The sequence below is a fragment of the Oncorhynchus mykiss genome, chromosome 4 (assembly GCF_057628025.1).
Source record: "Oncorhynchus mykiss isolate SJ-2025 chromosome 4, ASM5762802v1, whole genome shotgun sequence".
Classification (NCBI taxonomy): Eukaryota; Metazoa; Chordata; class Actinopteri; order Salmoniformes; family Salmonidae; genus Oncorhynchus; species Oncorhynchus mykiss.
In genome coordinates, this window is record NC_143025.1 from 54398649 (window position 1) to 54415296 (window position 16648).

General features: G+C 43.0%; 1 protein-coding gene across 4 annotated transcripts in view; it reads right to left on the bottom strand.

The window, feature by feature from the left end:
- LOC110521979 (ankyrin repeat and SOCS box protein 2) overlaps positions 1–16382 on the bottom strand; it is a 38930-nt gene extending 22548 nt beyond the window's left edge. The window contains exons 1-2 of one of the 4 annotated variants that reach the window (XM_021599999.3): positions 15702–16382; positions 860–1162 (exon numbers count right to left, since the gene is read on the bottom strand). In XM_021599999.3, the coding sequence (XP_021455674.2) occupies positions 860–1155 (296 nt within the window). In that variant the 5' untranslated portion in view covers positions 1156–1162; positions 15702–16382. The remainder of the gene's footprint in view (positions 1–859; positions 1163–15701) is intronic. The other 3 variants (XM_021600000.3, XM_090232284.1, XM_021600002.3) reach the window with 3 other exon arrangements.
- Between the last annotated feature and the right edge of the window lie 266 nt (positions 16383–16648).

Consider the following 16648-nt stretch of genomic DNA (forward strand, 5'->3'; position numbering starts at 1 on the left):
GTCACTATTAGTCAAGTTATTTTGACTGGTATTGTTGCAGCAAAATAATCCTGCAGCAAGAGGATTTCAATGTTTAATCCACAATGTTTTTGATTGTGGTTAGGCTATTAGCTGGCCAAAATTAGGCTACATGAAAAGTGCAGTACTGTTAATATAACTATGTTAGCGTGGATTTTCTGTGAATTTATGTAAATCACAAAGCTCATTTGCATTTCCTTCAACGCAGGAATTCTCACCAAAAAATTGTGATCAAATTAATATCCTACATCATTAAGTAAACACTGCACGAGTCAAGTCATTTATTTGAGGAAACCGCCACTCATGCATACTTATGAAGTCTGAAACCTACATATCGAATGGCCAAACCCCACCAAAGGTTGTATAACTCTGGAAACATATACTACATTTGTTTTGAAGGAGATGTCTGTATAGTGATACATAGACACACATTACTGACGAGATCCATATAATAATCAGAGAAAGCTTTTATTTTCTACACTGTAACTATAGATAAGGTACGTAATAAGGACAGTTATAGTGCTACGGGGCGGCAGGTAGCCTAGTGGTCAGAGCGTTGGGCCAGTAACCTGGATGCTGGATCGAATCCCTGAGCTGACAATCTGTCGTTCTGCCCCTTAACAAGGCCTTAACCCTGGTAGGCTGTCATTGTAAATAAGAATTTGTTCTTAACTGACTTGCCTAGTTAAATCAAATAAATGTTCAAAAGAAATACATGTATTATGCCAATGAATTTGAAATGCATGTAATTATCTGTAGCCTCCAACTTAATATAAATGGGGGCCCAAAACCCAAAGTGGATCATGAAAAACAATGAAGGGTCTTTTCAGCGGGTACACACGCGTCAGGTGGGTTGGCAGTAGGTGGCCTATGGCTTGGGTCCTCCCTAGGTGGATTTGATGGGTTCGGTGTAGTTGTGGGTGGATTTGCCCTGAACTGGACTGTTCTTCTGCCTAGAGCTGTGGAGGTCTTGCTGGCTTCACCCAGTGAAGTGGCATTGTGGGGATCACTAAGGCTGCGTTCGATAGCCAGCTGCATCAGCTCGTCATCTGACAGGTTGCTGTAGAGAGTGTAGTCATCAAACCCCAGAGTGGGGCTGATAGTGGAGCCAGGCATGGACTTTCTGGCAACTGCCATGTTGGATCTGGAAAGAAAAGAGAGTATACGGTTACATATGATGCTTTATGGATTATGTCCACCATGTTGGATCTTGAGACCCATTCCTTGGCACCTACACCAGTTGTGGCCAAGACTGGTCCTTGCGGGTGCCACAATATCGTCCATCTAGAGACCATGATTAAAGGAATAGTTTACCCAAATAGCAAAAATACATATTGGTTCTGATTGTGTAGATGATTTGGACATGACATGCAAAAATGTGATTATCAGGGATATTGACTTGCTTTGGTTACGTGCCACAAATGCCAAAAACAGAGCATTTGTAGACAGTGGCCAGATAATCAAAACCGAAGGTTTTCTGGGGAAGCATATCAAAACATTTCTGCAGCCTTGAATGTCCCCAAGAACACACATTCTTAAATGAAAGAAGTTTGGAACCACCAATGCTCATCCTAAGCTGGCCGCCCAGCCAAACTGAGCAAATGGGGGAGATGGGCCTTAGTCAGGGAGGTGACCAAGAACCCCATAGCCACTCTGACAGAGCTCTAGAGTTCCTCTGTGGAGATAGAATGTCACGTTCTGACCATCGTTCGTGTGTGTTTTCCTTGTTTTAGTGTTGGTCAGGACGTGAGCTGGGTGGGCATTCTATGTTGTGTGTCTGGTTTGTCTATTTCCAAGTTTGGCCTGATATGGTTCTCAATCAGAGGCAGGTGTTAGTCATTGTCTCTGATTGGGAATCATATTTAGGTAGCCTGTTTTGTGTTGGGTTTTGTGGGTGATTGTTTCTGTCTTTGTGTTTGAGGCACCAGATAGGACTGTTTTGGTTTTTTCAACGTTTCTTGTTTTGTAGATTGTTGTACTTTCATCTTTTTAAAGATGCACAAAACTAACCACGCTGCATTTTGGTCCACCTCTCTTTCCCCAGAAGAAAACCGTTACATAGGAGAACCTTCCAGAAGGACAACCATCTCTACAGCACTCCACCAATCAAGCCTTTATGGTAGAGTGGCCAGACGGAAGATACTCCGAAATAAAAGGCACATGACAGCCTGCTATGAGTTTGGCAAAAGGCACCCAAAGACTCTTAGACCATGAGAACAAGATTCTCTGGTCTGATGAAACCAAGATTTACAATTTTGGCCTGAATGCCAAGCGTCACTTCTGGAGAAAACCTTGCACCATCCCTACTGTGAAGCATGGTGGTGGCAGCATCATGTTTTGGGGATGTTTTTCAGTGGCAGGGACTTGGTGACTAGTCAAGATCGAGGCAAAGGTGAACGGAGCAAAGTACAGAGAAGTGCTTGATGAAAACCTGCTCCACAGCGCTCAGGACTTCAGACTAATATGAAGGTCCACCTTCCAACAGGACAATGACCCTAAGAACACAGCTAAGACAACGCTGGAGTGGCTTCGGGACAAGTCTCTGAATGTCCTTGAGTGTCTCAGCCAGTGCCCGGATTTGAACCCGATTGAACTTCTCTGGAGATACCTGAAAATAGCTGTGCAGCAATGCTCCCCATCCAACCTGACAGAGCTTGAGAGGATCTGCAGAGAAGAATAGGAGAAACTCCGCAAATACAGGTGTGCTAAGCTTGTTGCGTCATTCCCAAGAAGAATCGAGTCTGTAATCGCTGCTAAAGGTGCTTCAACAACGTGCTGAGTAAAGTGTCTGAATGAATTATAATAAATTAACAAAGAAATTCTTAGTCAAAAAACAATTTTGTCAATTTCAGAATAAGATTGTAACAAAACGTGGAAAAAGTAAAGGGGTCTGAATACTTTCCGTTGAAACTGTAATTATGTTCAACATAGAAATGCTACCATATCTTCAACATAGAAATGCTACCAACATTTTACAGAAACAAGTTACAAATGATGGAGTGATCCATGATTCATCAAATTATATTTTGAAAGAGAAAGGCAAAGTACTTCAATCATATGTTTTCATTTCCTCCATCTCCACTAACTGAAGTTAATTGTAAGGATTTTTAATATTAATAGTGTACAATTAACAGGTATACAGAAATACTCATGTGAAGGCCTAATTACAGAGGAGAAACTTCTAGATGCAAGTAAAGCCTTCACGTCCTGGAAAACTCCAGGGCTGGTATATCAAAGGTATATCAAATATTTTTCAATGTACTCAAAGGTCCGTTATTAACATGCTTTAACCACTCCTATAAAAATCTTAAATACTCAGCAAGAAGGTCTGATTTATGATTACTGAAACAGGACCCAAGAGGTAAATATAAAGATCAAGTCCGACCTAAAAAACTGGAGATGCCAAAATTCTAGCAAAATTCTAGCAAAATGCATTGCGCATAGAATTTATTAAAAAGGTATTGTCATATATTATTCATTCTAGTCAGACAGGGTTTTTACATGGACGATAGTTTCGAAAAAATACTGGAAATCATACATCATAAAGAATCTGTGACACCAGGCCTGGTATTCATAGCCTTTGATGAAGTATGACTGGAATATGTAAATGCCTGGACAATTTTAATTTTGGAGAATCTCTTATACAATGTGTTAAAGTTATGTATAGCAACCCCAGGTGTAAAATAGTAAATAATGGCTACTTCTCAGAAAGTATTAAATTGTTAAGAGAAGTAAAACAAGGCTGTCCACTATTGGCACATCTATTTATTATGGCATTGAAATGTTAGCTATTAAAACCAGATCCAACAATAATATCAAGGGGCTAGAAATCTAGAATTGTGATCAATAAAAAAGAATACAAGTTTTATTTAAAACCTCTCTGGGATAGGCAGGACGCTTGCGTCCCACTTGGCCAATAGTCAGGGAAAATGTAGAGCACCAAATTCAAATGAAATTCTATAAAAATCTAACTTTCATTAAATCACACATGTAGGATACCAAATTAAAGCTACACTCGTTGTGAATCCAGACATGTCAGATTTCAAAAAGGCTTTTTGGCGAAATCATAAGATGCTACTATCTGATGATAGCACAACAGTAAACAAAGAGAGTAGCATCTTTCAACCCTGCAGGCGCAACACAAAACGCAGAAATAAAAATATAATTCATGCCTTTGACGAGTTTCTTTTGTTGGCACTCCAATATGTCCCATAAACATCACAAATGGTCCTTTCGTTCGATTAATTCCGTCGATATATATCCAAAATGTCAATTTATTTGGTGCGTTTGATCCAGAAAAACACAGCTTCCAACTTGCGCAACGTCACTACAAAATATCTCTCATGTTACCTGTAAACTTTGCCAAAACATTTCAAACCACTTTTGTAATACAACTTTAGGTATTTTTAAACGTTAATAATAGATCAAATTGAATACGGGACAATCTGTGTTCAATACAGGAAGACAACAAACTCAAGCTACTTTAAGTCATGCTCCTCTCTCAAAAAGTAGACTTCAAATGACACTCATTCAAGATGGCCGTACTTCTTCATTACACAAAGGAATGACCTCAACCAATTTCTAAAGACTGGTGACTTCCAGTGGAAGCGGTAGGAACTGAAAACAAGTCCCTTGTTTCCCAATGAAACTTCATTGAATAGACAGTGACCTCCCAAAAAAATCTGAATGATTTGTCCTCAGGGTTTTGCCTGCTGCATAAGTTCTGTTATACTCACAGACATGATTCATACAGTTTTAGAAACTTCAGAAGTCTACTAATAATATGCATATCTTATATTCTGGGGATGAGTAGCAGGAAGTTGAAATTGGGCATGCTATTTATCCAAAAGTGAAAATGCTGCCCCCTATCCCGAATAAGTTTTTAAGGACTAAAAAATGGACAGCTTTTCCATACAGCTTCCAAAATAGCTGGTAGGAGAATGTTGACGTACCAATACACCCTGGCCAATCCACCACAAGCGTTACATCTGCTGAGGCCATTCCACCACCACTTTCACCTTCTCGGGATCCATCTTGACACTCCCAGCAGAGATGATGTAGCCCAGAAAGGGAATGGTGGAGCGATGGAACTCTCACTTGTCCGCCTTAACGAATTAACGAGTTTTCCAGCACTGGAGAAACTGCCGGACATGGAGCATGTGTTCTTGGGGGAGAGGGAGAAGACGAGGATGTTATCCAATTAGGCAAAGTGGAACCGTTTCAGCATGTCACGGAGAATGTCATTCACCAGAGCCTGGAACACGTAACATCCACGGGAATGGAGAGGAGCTGAGTGGGGATGTTCAGCTTGGAAGCCAGTGTGGCGTCCAAAAAGCTCTCATCAGCCCCAGAGTCAATGAGGACCCGGAGATATTTGGACTGGTTTCCCCACAGCAGAATGAAATGAAAAGGGGTGCGAGTAAAGGAAAGCAGAAAAGTTCCCCATATGGCCCACCAGAGTACTCGCTCCTACCGGTGAGCCTGGTAAAAACCGGGCATGAGGACACAAAATGACCAAAGGTCCCACAATACAGACAGCTCCATGTGCTGATCTGGTGTTGCCGTTCAGGTGGCAACACCTCAGCCCTGCCTAAGTTGCATGGGCTCAGGAAACAGTTCCTCAGGCCTCCTTGGTGACTCTCGAGGAAATCTCGTTTGCTCTCGGCCACAGGACCGTCAGAGACTTCCAGGATGACTCGGAGGAGAGTTGGAATCCCTGGACGTGTGAGTGAAATCGAATTTCCTGTCCATCCGTCGTTCCCGCAATCGCCCATCGATGAGGGAGTCAATATCTGTGGGTAAGTCCCGATCCGCAAGCTCGTCCTTAACCTCCCCCGAGACGCCGTGCAGGAACATGTTGAACAGTGCTTCCGGTTCCACGCAGTCTCCGCTGCCAACGTACGGCAATCCCACCGCATAGTCGGCCACAATGCGGGCATCCTGTCGGAGCTGATGAGGTAGGCTATTTTGGAGCAATCCGAGGAGAAGGAGGAGGGATGAAGCCCAACAGGTGCTCGGCTCTCCATTAAAGCGTTCTGGAGGAAGTAACCGGGGCTCCTGGGAAGGTGGTGGGGCGGCGCTGCTAACTGCCGAGTTGCTGAGGGGGCACCGTGGCAGGCTGACCCCCAGATGACCCGCGGAAATGCTCTAGCAGCATGTCCTGGTCATGGCGCTCAGCAAACATTTGGACTCCCTCCATCAGCCCCATAAGCAATTGCTCGTGCCTACCAATGGAGGCTCCTTGGGAGGAGATGGCGTTGCGCAACTGGTCCGGGTCTGCTGGGCCAGTCATGGCCAGTTCGTACTATCAGGTACAGTGGGGCAAAAAAAGTATTTAGTCAGCCACCAAGTGTGCAAGTTCTCCCACTTAAAAAGATGAGAGGCCTGTAATTTTCATCATAGGTACACTTCAACTAGGACAGACAAAATGAGAAAAAAAAATCTCAAAATTACGTTTTCTGTAAGTCTTCATAAGGTTTTCACACACTGTTGCTGGTATTTTGGCCCATTCCTCCATGCAGATCTCCTCTAGAGCAGTGATGTTTTGGGGCTGTTGCTGGGAAACACGGACTTTCAACTCCCTCCAAAGATTTTCTATGGGGTTGAGATCTGGAGACTGGCTAGGCCACTCCAGGACCTTGAAATGCATGCCCTTGCTGATGGAAGCAGGTTTTCACTCAAGATCTCACGATACATGGTCCCATTCATTCTTTCCTTTACACTGCTTACCTATTGCAGATTCAGTCTTCCCAGCCTGGTGCAGGTCTACAATTTTGTTTCTGGTGTCCTTTGACAGCTCTTTGCCATAGTGGAGTTTGGAGTGTGACTGTTTGAGGTTGTGGACCGGTGTCTTTTATACTGATAACAAGTTCAAACAGGTGCCATTAATACAGGTAACGAGTGGAGGACAGAGGAGCCTCTTAAAGAAGAAGTTACAGGTCTGTGAGAGCCAGAAATCTTGCTTGTTTGTAGGTGACCAAATACTTATTTTCCACCATTATTTGCAAATAAATTCATTAAAAATCATACAATGTCATATTCTGGATTTTTTTTCTAATTTTGTCTGTCATAGTTTAAGTGTACCTATGAGGAAAATTACAGGCCTCTCTCATCTTTACGTGGGAGAACTTGCACAATTGGTGGCTGACTAAATACTTTTTTGCCCCACTGTATGAAGGTAAGACCCAGATGCAGACCACGTCGAATAAACAATAGTTTAATAATCCAACAGGTGCAGGCAATAGACAGATCTAGGAAGGAAGGAGTCAGTTTACCAGAGGTGGGGCTACGGTACCAGGTAGCAGGTAGGCTCAGGGTCAGGGTAAAGCAGAGGTTGGTAATCCAGAGGGGGGCAAAGCTACAGGTCGGCAGGCAGGCTCAGGGTCAGGGGCAGGCAGAGTGGTCAGGCAGGCGGGCTCGGAGTCAGGACAGGCGGGCTCAGAGTCAGGACAGGCAAGGGTCAAAACCAGGAGAGCGAGAAAAGAGAGACTGGAGAAAGCAGGAGCTGAGACAAAAAACGTTGGTTGACTTGAACAAACAATACAAACTGGCAACAGACAAACAGAGAACTAGGTATAAATACACAGGGGATAAAGGGGAATATGGGTGACACCTGGAAGGGAGGGTGGAGACAATCACAAAGACAGGTGAAACAGATCAGGGTGTGACATTAAGTGTATTCAATTTAATCAAAAGATTAGTATTTGGTCCTATATTCCTAGCACGCGATGATTACATCAAGCGTTTGACTCATAATTATTCACAATTCATTAATGATTATCCGTAATTATGGTAGCATTCTCATTAATGTAGAAGTGTTCTGAAATATATTCTATTCTTATTTACTATAGAAGTGACTCAATACATTATTTACCATTCATTTCTATAGGGCACAACATAATCCAAACACAACCAAACAAACTGCAAATGCTTCCACAAGTTTGATGCAGTTTTTGTGTCACGTGGTATGATGATAGAAGACAAGCCAGTAATCCGTGATAGTTTTTCTTTTTCTCCACCCAAACAAAGAGGAACGTGTAAACCTCTAAATAATACATGGGACTAGAACTGTAAAACAAGTGCACAACAACACGTAGCATGGAAGCCGATACAACAGCACAGGTGCTCACAAGATCAACGGACATGGTAACAATAACCAACAAGGACAATGGGGAACAGAGAACACATAAAGTTGAAGTTGGAAGTTTACATACACTAAGTTGACTGTGCCTTTAAAAAGCTTGGAAAATTCCAGAATATGATTTCATGGCATTAGAAGCTTCTGATAGGCTAATTGACATAATTTGAGTCAATTTGAGGTGTACCTGTGGATGTATTTCAAGGCCTACCTTCAAACTCAGTGCCTCTTTGCTTGACATCATGGGAAAATCAAAAGAAATCAGCCAAGACCTCAGAAAAAACATTGTAGACCTCCACAAGTCTGGTTCATCCTTGGGAGCAATTTTCAAATGTCTGAAGGTACCACTTTCATCTGTACAAACAATAGTACGCAAGTATAAACACCATTGGACCACGCAGCCGTCATACCGCTCAGGAAGAAGACGCGTGTTGTCTCCTAGGGATGAACGTACTTTGGTGAGAAAAGTGCAAATCAATCCCAAAACAACAGCAAAGGACCTTGTGAAGATGCTGGAGGAAACAGGTACAAAAGTATCTATATCCACAGTAAAATTAGTCCTATATCAGCATAACCTGAAAGGCTGTTCAGCAAGGAAGAAGCCATTGCTCCCAAACAGCCATAAAAAAAGCCAGACTCTAATGTGCAACCACACATGGAGACAAAGATCGTACTTTTTGGAGAAATGTCCTCTGGTCTGATGAAACAAAAATAGAACTCTTTGGCCATAATGACCATCATAAGGACTAAAAAATGGACAGCTTTTCCATACAGCTTCCAAAATAGCTGGTAGGAGAATGTTGACGTACCAATACACCCTGGCCAATCCACCACAAGCGTTACATCTGCTGAGGCCATTCCACCACCACTTTCACCTTCTCGGGATCCATCTTGACACTCCCAGCAGAGATGATGTAGCCCAGAAAGGGAATGGTGGAGCGATGGAACTCTCACTTGTCCGCCTTAACGAATTAACGAGTTTTCCAGCACTGGAGAAACTGCCGGACATGGAGCATGTGTTCTTGGGGGAGAGGGAGAAGACGAGGATGTCATCCAATTAGGCAAAGTGGAACCGTTTCAGCATGTCACGGAGAATGTCATTCACCAGAGCCTGGAACACGTAACATCCACGGGAATGGAGAGGAGCTGAGTGGGGATGTTCAGCTTGGAAGCCAGTGTGGCGTCCAAAAAGCTCTCATCAGCCCCAGAGTCAATGAGGACCCGGAGATATTTGGACTGGTTTCCCCACAGCAGAATGAAATGAAAAGGGGTGCGAGTAAAGGAAAGCAGAAAAGTTCCCCATATGGCCCACCAGAGTACTCGCTCCTACCGGTGAGCCTGGTAAAAACCGGGCATGAGGACACAAAATGACCAAAGGTCCCACAATACAGACAGCTCCATGTGCTGATCTGGTGTTGCCGTTCAGGTGGCAACACCTCAGCCCTGCCTAAGTTGCATGGGCTCAGGAAACAGTTCCTCAGGCCTCCTTGGTGACTCTCGAGGAAATCTCGTTTGCTCTCGGCCACAGGACCGTCAGAGACTTCCAGGATGACTCGGAGGAGAGTTGGAATCCCTGGACGTGTGAGTGAAATCGAATTTCCTGTCCATCCGTCGTTCCCGCAATCGCCCATCGATGAGGGAGTCAATATCTGTGGGTAAGTCCCGATCCGCAAGCTCGTCCTTAACCTCCCCCGAGACGCCGTGCAGGAACATGTTGAACAGTGCTTCCGGTTCCACGCAGTCTCCGCTGCCAACGTACGGCAATCCCACCGCATAGTCGGCCACAATGCGGGCATCCTGTCGGAGCTGATGAGGTAGGCTATTTTGGAGCGATCCGAGGAGAAGGAGGAGGGATGAAGCCCAACAGGTGCTCGGCTCTCCATTAAAGCGTTCTGGAGGAAGTAACCGGGGCTCCTGGGAAGGTGGTGGGGCGGCGCTGCTAACTGCCGAGTTGCTGAGGGGGCACCGTGGCAGGCTGACCCCCAGATGACCCGCGGAAATGCTCTAGCAGCATGTCCTGGTCATGGCGCTCAGCAAACATTTGGACTCCCTCCATCAGCCCCATAAGCAATTGCTCGTGCCTACCAATGGAGGCTCCTTGGGAGGAGATGGCGTTGCGCAACTGGTCCGGGTCTGCTGGGCCAGTCATGGCCAGTTCGTACTATCAGGTACAGTGGGGCAAAAAAAGTATTTAGTCAGCCACCAAGTGTGCAAGTTCTCCCACTTAAAAAGATGAGAGGCCTGTAATTTTCATCATAGGTACACTTCAACTAGGACAGACAAAATGAGAAAAAAAAATCTCAAAATTACGTTTTCTGTAAGTCTTCATAAGGTTTTCACACACTGTTGCTGGTATTTTGGCCCATTCCTCCATGCAGATCTCCTCTAGAGCAGTGATGTTTTGGGGCTGTTGCTGGGAAACACGGACTTTCAACTCCCTCCAAAGATTTTCTATGGGGTTGAGATCTGGAGACTGGCTAGGCCACTCCAGGACCTTGAAATGCATGCCCTTGCTGATGGAAGCAGGTTTTCACTCAAGATCTCACGATACATGGTCCCATTCATTCTTTCCTTTACACTGCTTACCTATTGCAGATTCAGTCTTCCCAGCCTGGTGCAGGTCTACAATTTTGTTTCTGGTGTCCTTTGACAGCTCTTTGCCATAGTGGAGTTTGGAGTGTGACTGTTTGAGGTTGTGGACCGGTGTCTTTTATACTGATAACAAGTTCAAACAGGTGCCATTAATACAGGTAACGAGTGGAGGACAGAGGAGCCTCTTAAAGAAGAAGTTACAGGTCTGTGAGAGCCAGAAATCTTGCTTGTTTGTAGGTGACCAAATACTTATTTTCCACCATTATTTGCAAATAAATTCATTAAAAATCATACAATGTCATATTCTGGATTTTTTTTCTAATTTTGTCTGTCATAGTTTAAGTGTACCTATGAGGAAAATTACAGGCCTCTCTCATCTTTACGTGGGAGAACTTGCACAATTGGTGGCTGACTAAATACTTTTTTGCCCCACTGTATGAAGGTAAGACCCAGATGCAGACCACGTCGAATAAACAATAGTTTAATAATCCAACAGGTGCAGGCAATAGACAGATCTAGGAAGGAAGGAGTCAGTTTACCAGAGGTGGGGCTACGGTACCAGGTAGCAGGTAGGCTCAGGGTCAGGGTAAAGCAGAGGTTGGTAATCCAGAGGGGGGCAAAGCTACAGGTCGGCAGGCAGGCTCAGGGTCAGGGGCAGGCAGAGTGGTCAGGCAGGCGGGCTCGGAGTCAGGACAGGCGGGCTCAGAGTCAGGACAGGCAAGGGTCAAAACCAGGAGAGCGAGAAAAGAGAGACTGGAGAAAGCAGGAGCTGAGACAAAAAAACGTTGGTTGACTTGAACAAACAATACAAACTGGCAACAGACAAACAGAGAACTAGGTATAAATACACAGGGGATAAAGGGGAATATGGGTGACACCTGGAAGGGAGGGTGGAGACAATCACAAAGACAGTTGAAACAGATCAGGGTGTGACATTAAGTGTATTCAATTTAATCAAAAGATTAGTATTTGGTCCTATATTCCTAGCACGCGATGATTACATCAAGCGTTTGACTCATAATTATTCACAATTCATTAATGATTATCCGTAATTATGGTAGCATTCTCATTAATGTAGAAGTGTTCTGAAATATATTCTATTCTTATTTACTATAGAAGTGACTCAATACATTATTTACCATTCATTTCTATAGGGCACAACATAATCCAAACACAACCAAACAAACTGCAAATGCTTCCACAAGTTTGATGCAGTTTTTGTGTCACGTGGTATGATGATAGAAGACAAGCCAGTAATCCGTGATAGTTTTTCTTTTTCTCCACCCAAACAAAGAGGAACGTGTAAACCTCTAAATAATACATGGGACTAGAACTGTAAAACAAGTGCACAACAACACGTAGCATGGAAGCCGATACAACAGCACAGGTGCTCACAAGATCAACGGACATGGTAACAATAACCAACAAGGACAATGGGGAACAGAGAACACATAAAGTTGAAGTTGGAAGTTTACATACACTAAGTTGACTGTGCCTTTAAAAAGCTTGGAAAATTCCAGAATATGATTTCATGGCATTAGAAGCTTCTGATAGGCTAATTGACATAATTTGAGTCAATTTGAGGTGTACCTGTGGATGTATTTCAAGGCCTACCTTCAAACTCAGTGCCTCTTTGCTTGACATCATGGGAAAATCAAAAGAAATCAGCCAAGACCTCAGAAAAAACATTGTAGACCTCCACAAGTCTGGTTCATCCTTGGGAGCAATTTTCAAATGTCTGAAGGTACCACTTTCATCTGTACAAACAATAGTACGCAAGTATAAACACCATTGGACCACGCAGCCGTCATACCGCTCAGGAAGAAGACGCGTGTTGTCTCCTAGGGATGAACGTACTTTGGTGAGAAAAGTGCAAATCAATCCCAAAACAACAGCAAAGGACCTTGTGAAGATGCTGGAGGAAACAGGTACAAAAGTATCTATATCCACAGTAAAATTAGTCCTATATCAGCATAACCTGAAAGGCTGTTCAGCAAGGAAGAAGCCATTGCTCCCAAACAGCCCTAAAAAAAGCCAGACTCTAATGTGCAACCACACATGGAGACAAAGATCGTACTTTTTGGAGAAATGTCCTCTGGTCTGATGAAACAAAAATAGAACTCTTTGGCCATAATGACCATCATTATGTTTGGAAAAAAAGGGGGGAAGCTTGCAAGCCGAAGAACACAATCCCAACCGTGAAGCACGGGGGTGGCAGCATCATATTGTGGGGGTGGCAGCATCATATTGTGGGGGTGCTTTGCTGCAGGAGGGACTGGTGCACTTCACAAAATAGATGGCTTCATGACGGAGGACAACAAAGTCAAGGACAATAAAGTCAAGGTATTGGAGTGGCCATCACAAATCCCGGACCTCAATCCCATACAAAATGTGTGGGCAGAATTGAAAAAGCGTGCGCGAGCAAGGAGGCCTACAAACCTGACTCAGTTACACCAGCTCTGTCAGGAGGAATGGGCCAAAATTCACCCAACTTATTGTGGGAAGCTTGTGGAAGGCTACCCGAAACATTTGACCCAAGTTAAAACCAGTTGAGTCTATGGGGGCGCTATTTCATTATTGGATAAAAAACGTTCCCGTTTTAAGCGCAATATTTTGTCACGAAAAGATGCTCGACTATGCATATTATTGACAGTTTGGGAAAGAAAACACTCTGAAGTTTCAGAATCTGCAAAGATATTGTCTTTGAGTGCCCCAGAACTCATTCTACAGGCGAAACCAAGATGAAACGTCAAACAGGAAATGAGCAGAATTTCTGAAGCTCTGTTTTCTAATGTCTCCTTATATGGCTGTGAATGCGACAGGAATAAGCTTAGACCTTCTGCCGTTTCCCCAAGATGTCGGCAGCATTGTGACGTATTTGTAGGCATATCATTGGAAGATTGACCATAAGAGACTACATTTTCCAAGTGTCCGCCTGGTGTCCTGCATCGAAATTGGTGCGCAACGCCAGGTGCAAGTATTTTTACATTTGATAGAGAGGAGAAACCAGGCTTCCACGAACGATATATCATCGAAGAGATATGTGAAAAACACCTTGAGGATTGCCATTGCCACGTTTGCCATGTTTTCAGTCGATATTATGGAGTTAATTTGGAAAAAAGTTCGCGTTTTGAGGACTGAATTTTCGGGTTTTTTTGGTAGCCAAATGTGATGTACAAAACGGAGCTATTTCTAATACACAAAGAATATTTTTGAAAAAACTGAGCATTTGCTATCTAACTGAGAGTCTCCTCATTGAAAACATCCAAAGTTCTTCAAAGGTAAATTATTTTATTTGAAGGCTTTTCTTGTTTTTGTTGAAATGTTGCCTGCTGGATGCTAACGCTAATGCTAACGCTAAATGCTACGCTAGCTAGCTACTGTTACACAAATGATTGTTTTCCTATGGTTGAGAAGCATATTTTGAAAATCTGAGATGACAGTGTTGTTTACAAAAGGCTAAGCTTGAGAGATGGCATATTTATTTCATTTCATTTGCGATTTTCATGAATAGTTAACGTTGCGTTATGGTAATGAGCTTGAGTCTGTATTCACGATCCCGGATCCGGGATGGGGAGATCAGAGAGGATTTAAAACAATGCTGCCGAATACAAATTGAGTGTATGTAAACTTATGACCCACTGGGAATGTGATGAAAGAAACAAAAAGCTGAAATAAATCATTCTCTCTACTATTATTCTGACATTTCACATTCTTAAATTAAAGTGGTGATCCTAACTGACCTAAGACAGGGAATTTTTACTACTATTAAATGTCAGGAATTGTGAAAAATTGAGTTGGCTAAGGTGTCTAAATAAATCACTGTCTAAATAAATACGTAGTTGAATGTAACTGCAAAACCAAAGTATGTGCAAGTGGCTTGTCAACTAATACGGCAAACTCCCATTGTACACAATAATTAGGGATGGGCCGAGTAGTCGGACAAAGCGAGTTTTGTAACGGATAATGTAATTTTCTGGATATGATTATGATAAAGTTTTTTTGTAATTATCCGTTATAGAAAAAAAATGTGGGTGCCAGCACTTATCTTATTAATGTCAGTCAGTCATGTGCAAGGTTCTATGTGGTCTAAATAACTCAACTGGCTGTTTGTAAAGAGAAGGGCAGGCTATACGTTAATCCTGCTGCGTTTATTGGATAGATTTAAGCTGTATTTCTCCTGTCCACTCGCTTCATAATTTCACTTGATCAGTTTTCCTCGCATGTTTTCGGTCTGATCATTTAGATTGCTACTATGATAAATCACATGTCGAGGACTGTTGCTGTCAAGCCATCAATGTGCATACTATCTAGCAAGCGAGGAAAGGTTAGGGCAAAAATATTAAACGCTGATGTGTATTCTGACTGAGTGACAGCAAACTTGTCTGCCTGCAACAAGTTGATGACACAGGCACACACACACACACACACACACACCCCTCCACGTGCTGATCCTAATCTGTAGCTTTTTTGCAGTGAAAATGTGCAGGGAGGTATTTTGCCAACATCTATTTAGTCATAAAAAAACATGTTTTTTTTCAGTTTTTTCCACTCACAAGTATGAACTGTCAATTTATGGATATGATTATGGCCATGTCGGCACACCCCTAATAAGAATGTCATGCAAATTCTTATTTACAATGACGGTCTACACCGGCCAAACCCAGACTACACTGTGTGCCGCCCTATGGGACTCCCAATCATGGTCAGTTGTGATACAGCCTGGATTCAGACCAGGGTGTCTGTCTGTAGGGACACCTCTAGCACTGAGATGCAATGCTTTAGAGCCCTGTACCACTCGGGAGCCCTTGCAGGTTGCAGGTTCCTTCTCGACAATGCAATAAGTAATAATAAAAGATAAGAATATGAAAATAAAGTAAATGGCTCAGTAGAATATTTTTTTTAGCATAAGTATAATACAGGGAAGAACAACATAGTCCAAAATTTGTCTTACCTTCCACCCAAGCTCTTACCGTTCTCCAGAGGCAAAAACAGTTTAAAAAGTGTTTTTCTTCTCTGGTTAGTCTCACTTTCCCCCACTAAGACTTCTCCACTCCTCTGACAGTGGAGGGCTCTGAGCCTGGGCTTCTGCTCCAGCCGTCTAGGATATTTTTGGAGGCTTCACGTGATATCCAAGGTATGGTGGGCCAACTTTTCCTCTCCCCCTTCATAGCTCAGATTGCTCCAGAGCAGGAGCTGGCCTAGTTTTTTGATGAGGGACTGAGTTCGCTGAACAACAAAACAAATAGCTGGAACTCTTGGGAGTAAAAGTAAAGATTCCCAAAATTCAGGAAATGTGTCAATCATACAATTCGTAAATATTACAATAAAGTGATATTGACTATGTTCAATGGAAACTGTGAGTAGTCCAGAGTACAGTCTTTAGGCTTGTAGTCCTCCTGTGCTTGGTCAGACTCTTTCTGCGTCTGGGTCAGGTTTAATTATGGTGAGTTGTTTCTTATGTTAACTAGTCTGGTATTGTGTTAAAATCACTACAATGCAAAGAGGTGTTCATTAACTGCATGAAAAAAAGATTCAAGTTGATCAACAAGGTTAGCTTCTTTCCGTTGTGTTGGCAGCTCAATCTGTGTCATGTGTTTGTTTACTTCTAAACCCAGTACACTTTACGTTCCTTTTTGTATGTGGACAAATTCACAGATACCCACAGGCTGGAATCGAGAATACCAGCCACTAGAGTTACAGTCATGTCGTCAGTGAATTTGTTAATACCCTGTTGAGTGTAGAGCTTAGGGGTTTGTTCTGTACTCAGCTAATTGTTTGTTGTCGTGCAGAACAAGCAATAAAAAGTATGTTGCAGAAAGCATGGCGTCAGCAGAAAACACAATTTCTAGTTTTACCTACTGAATCAAAGTGTGAACATTTGCGTGCCTATTATTATTA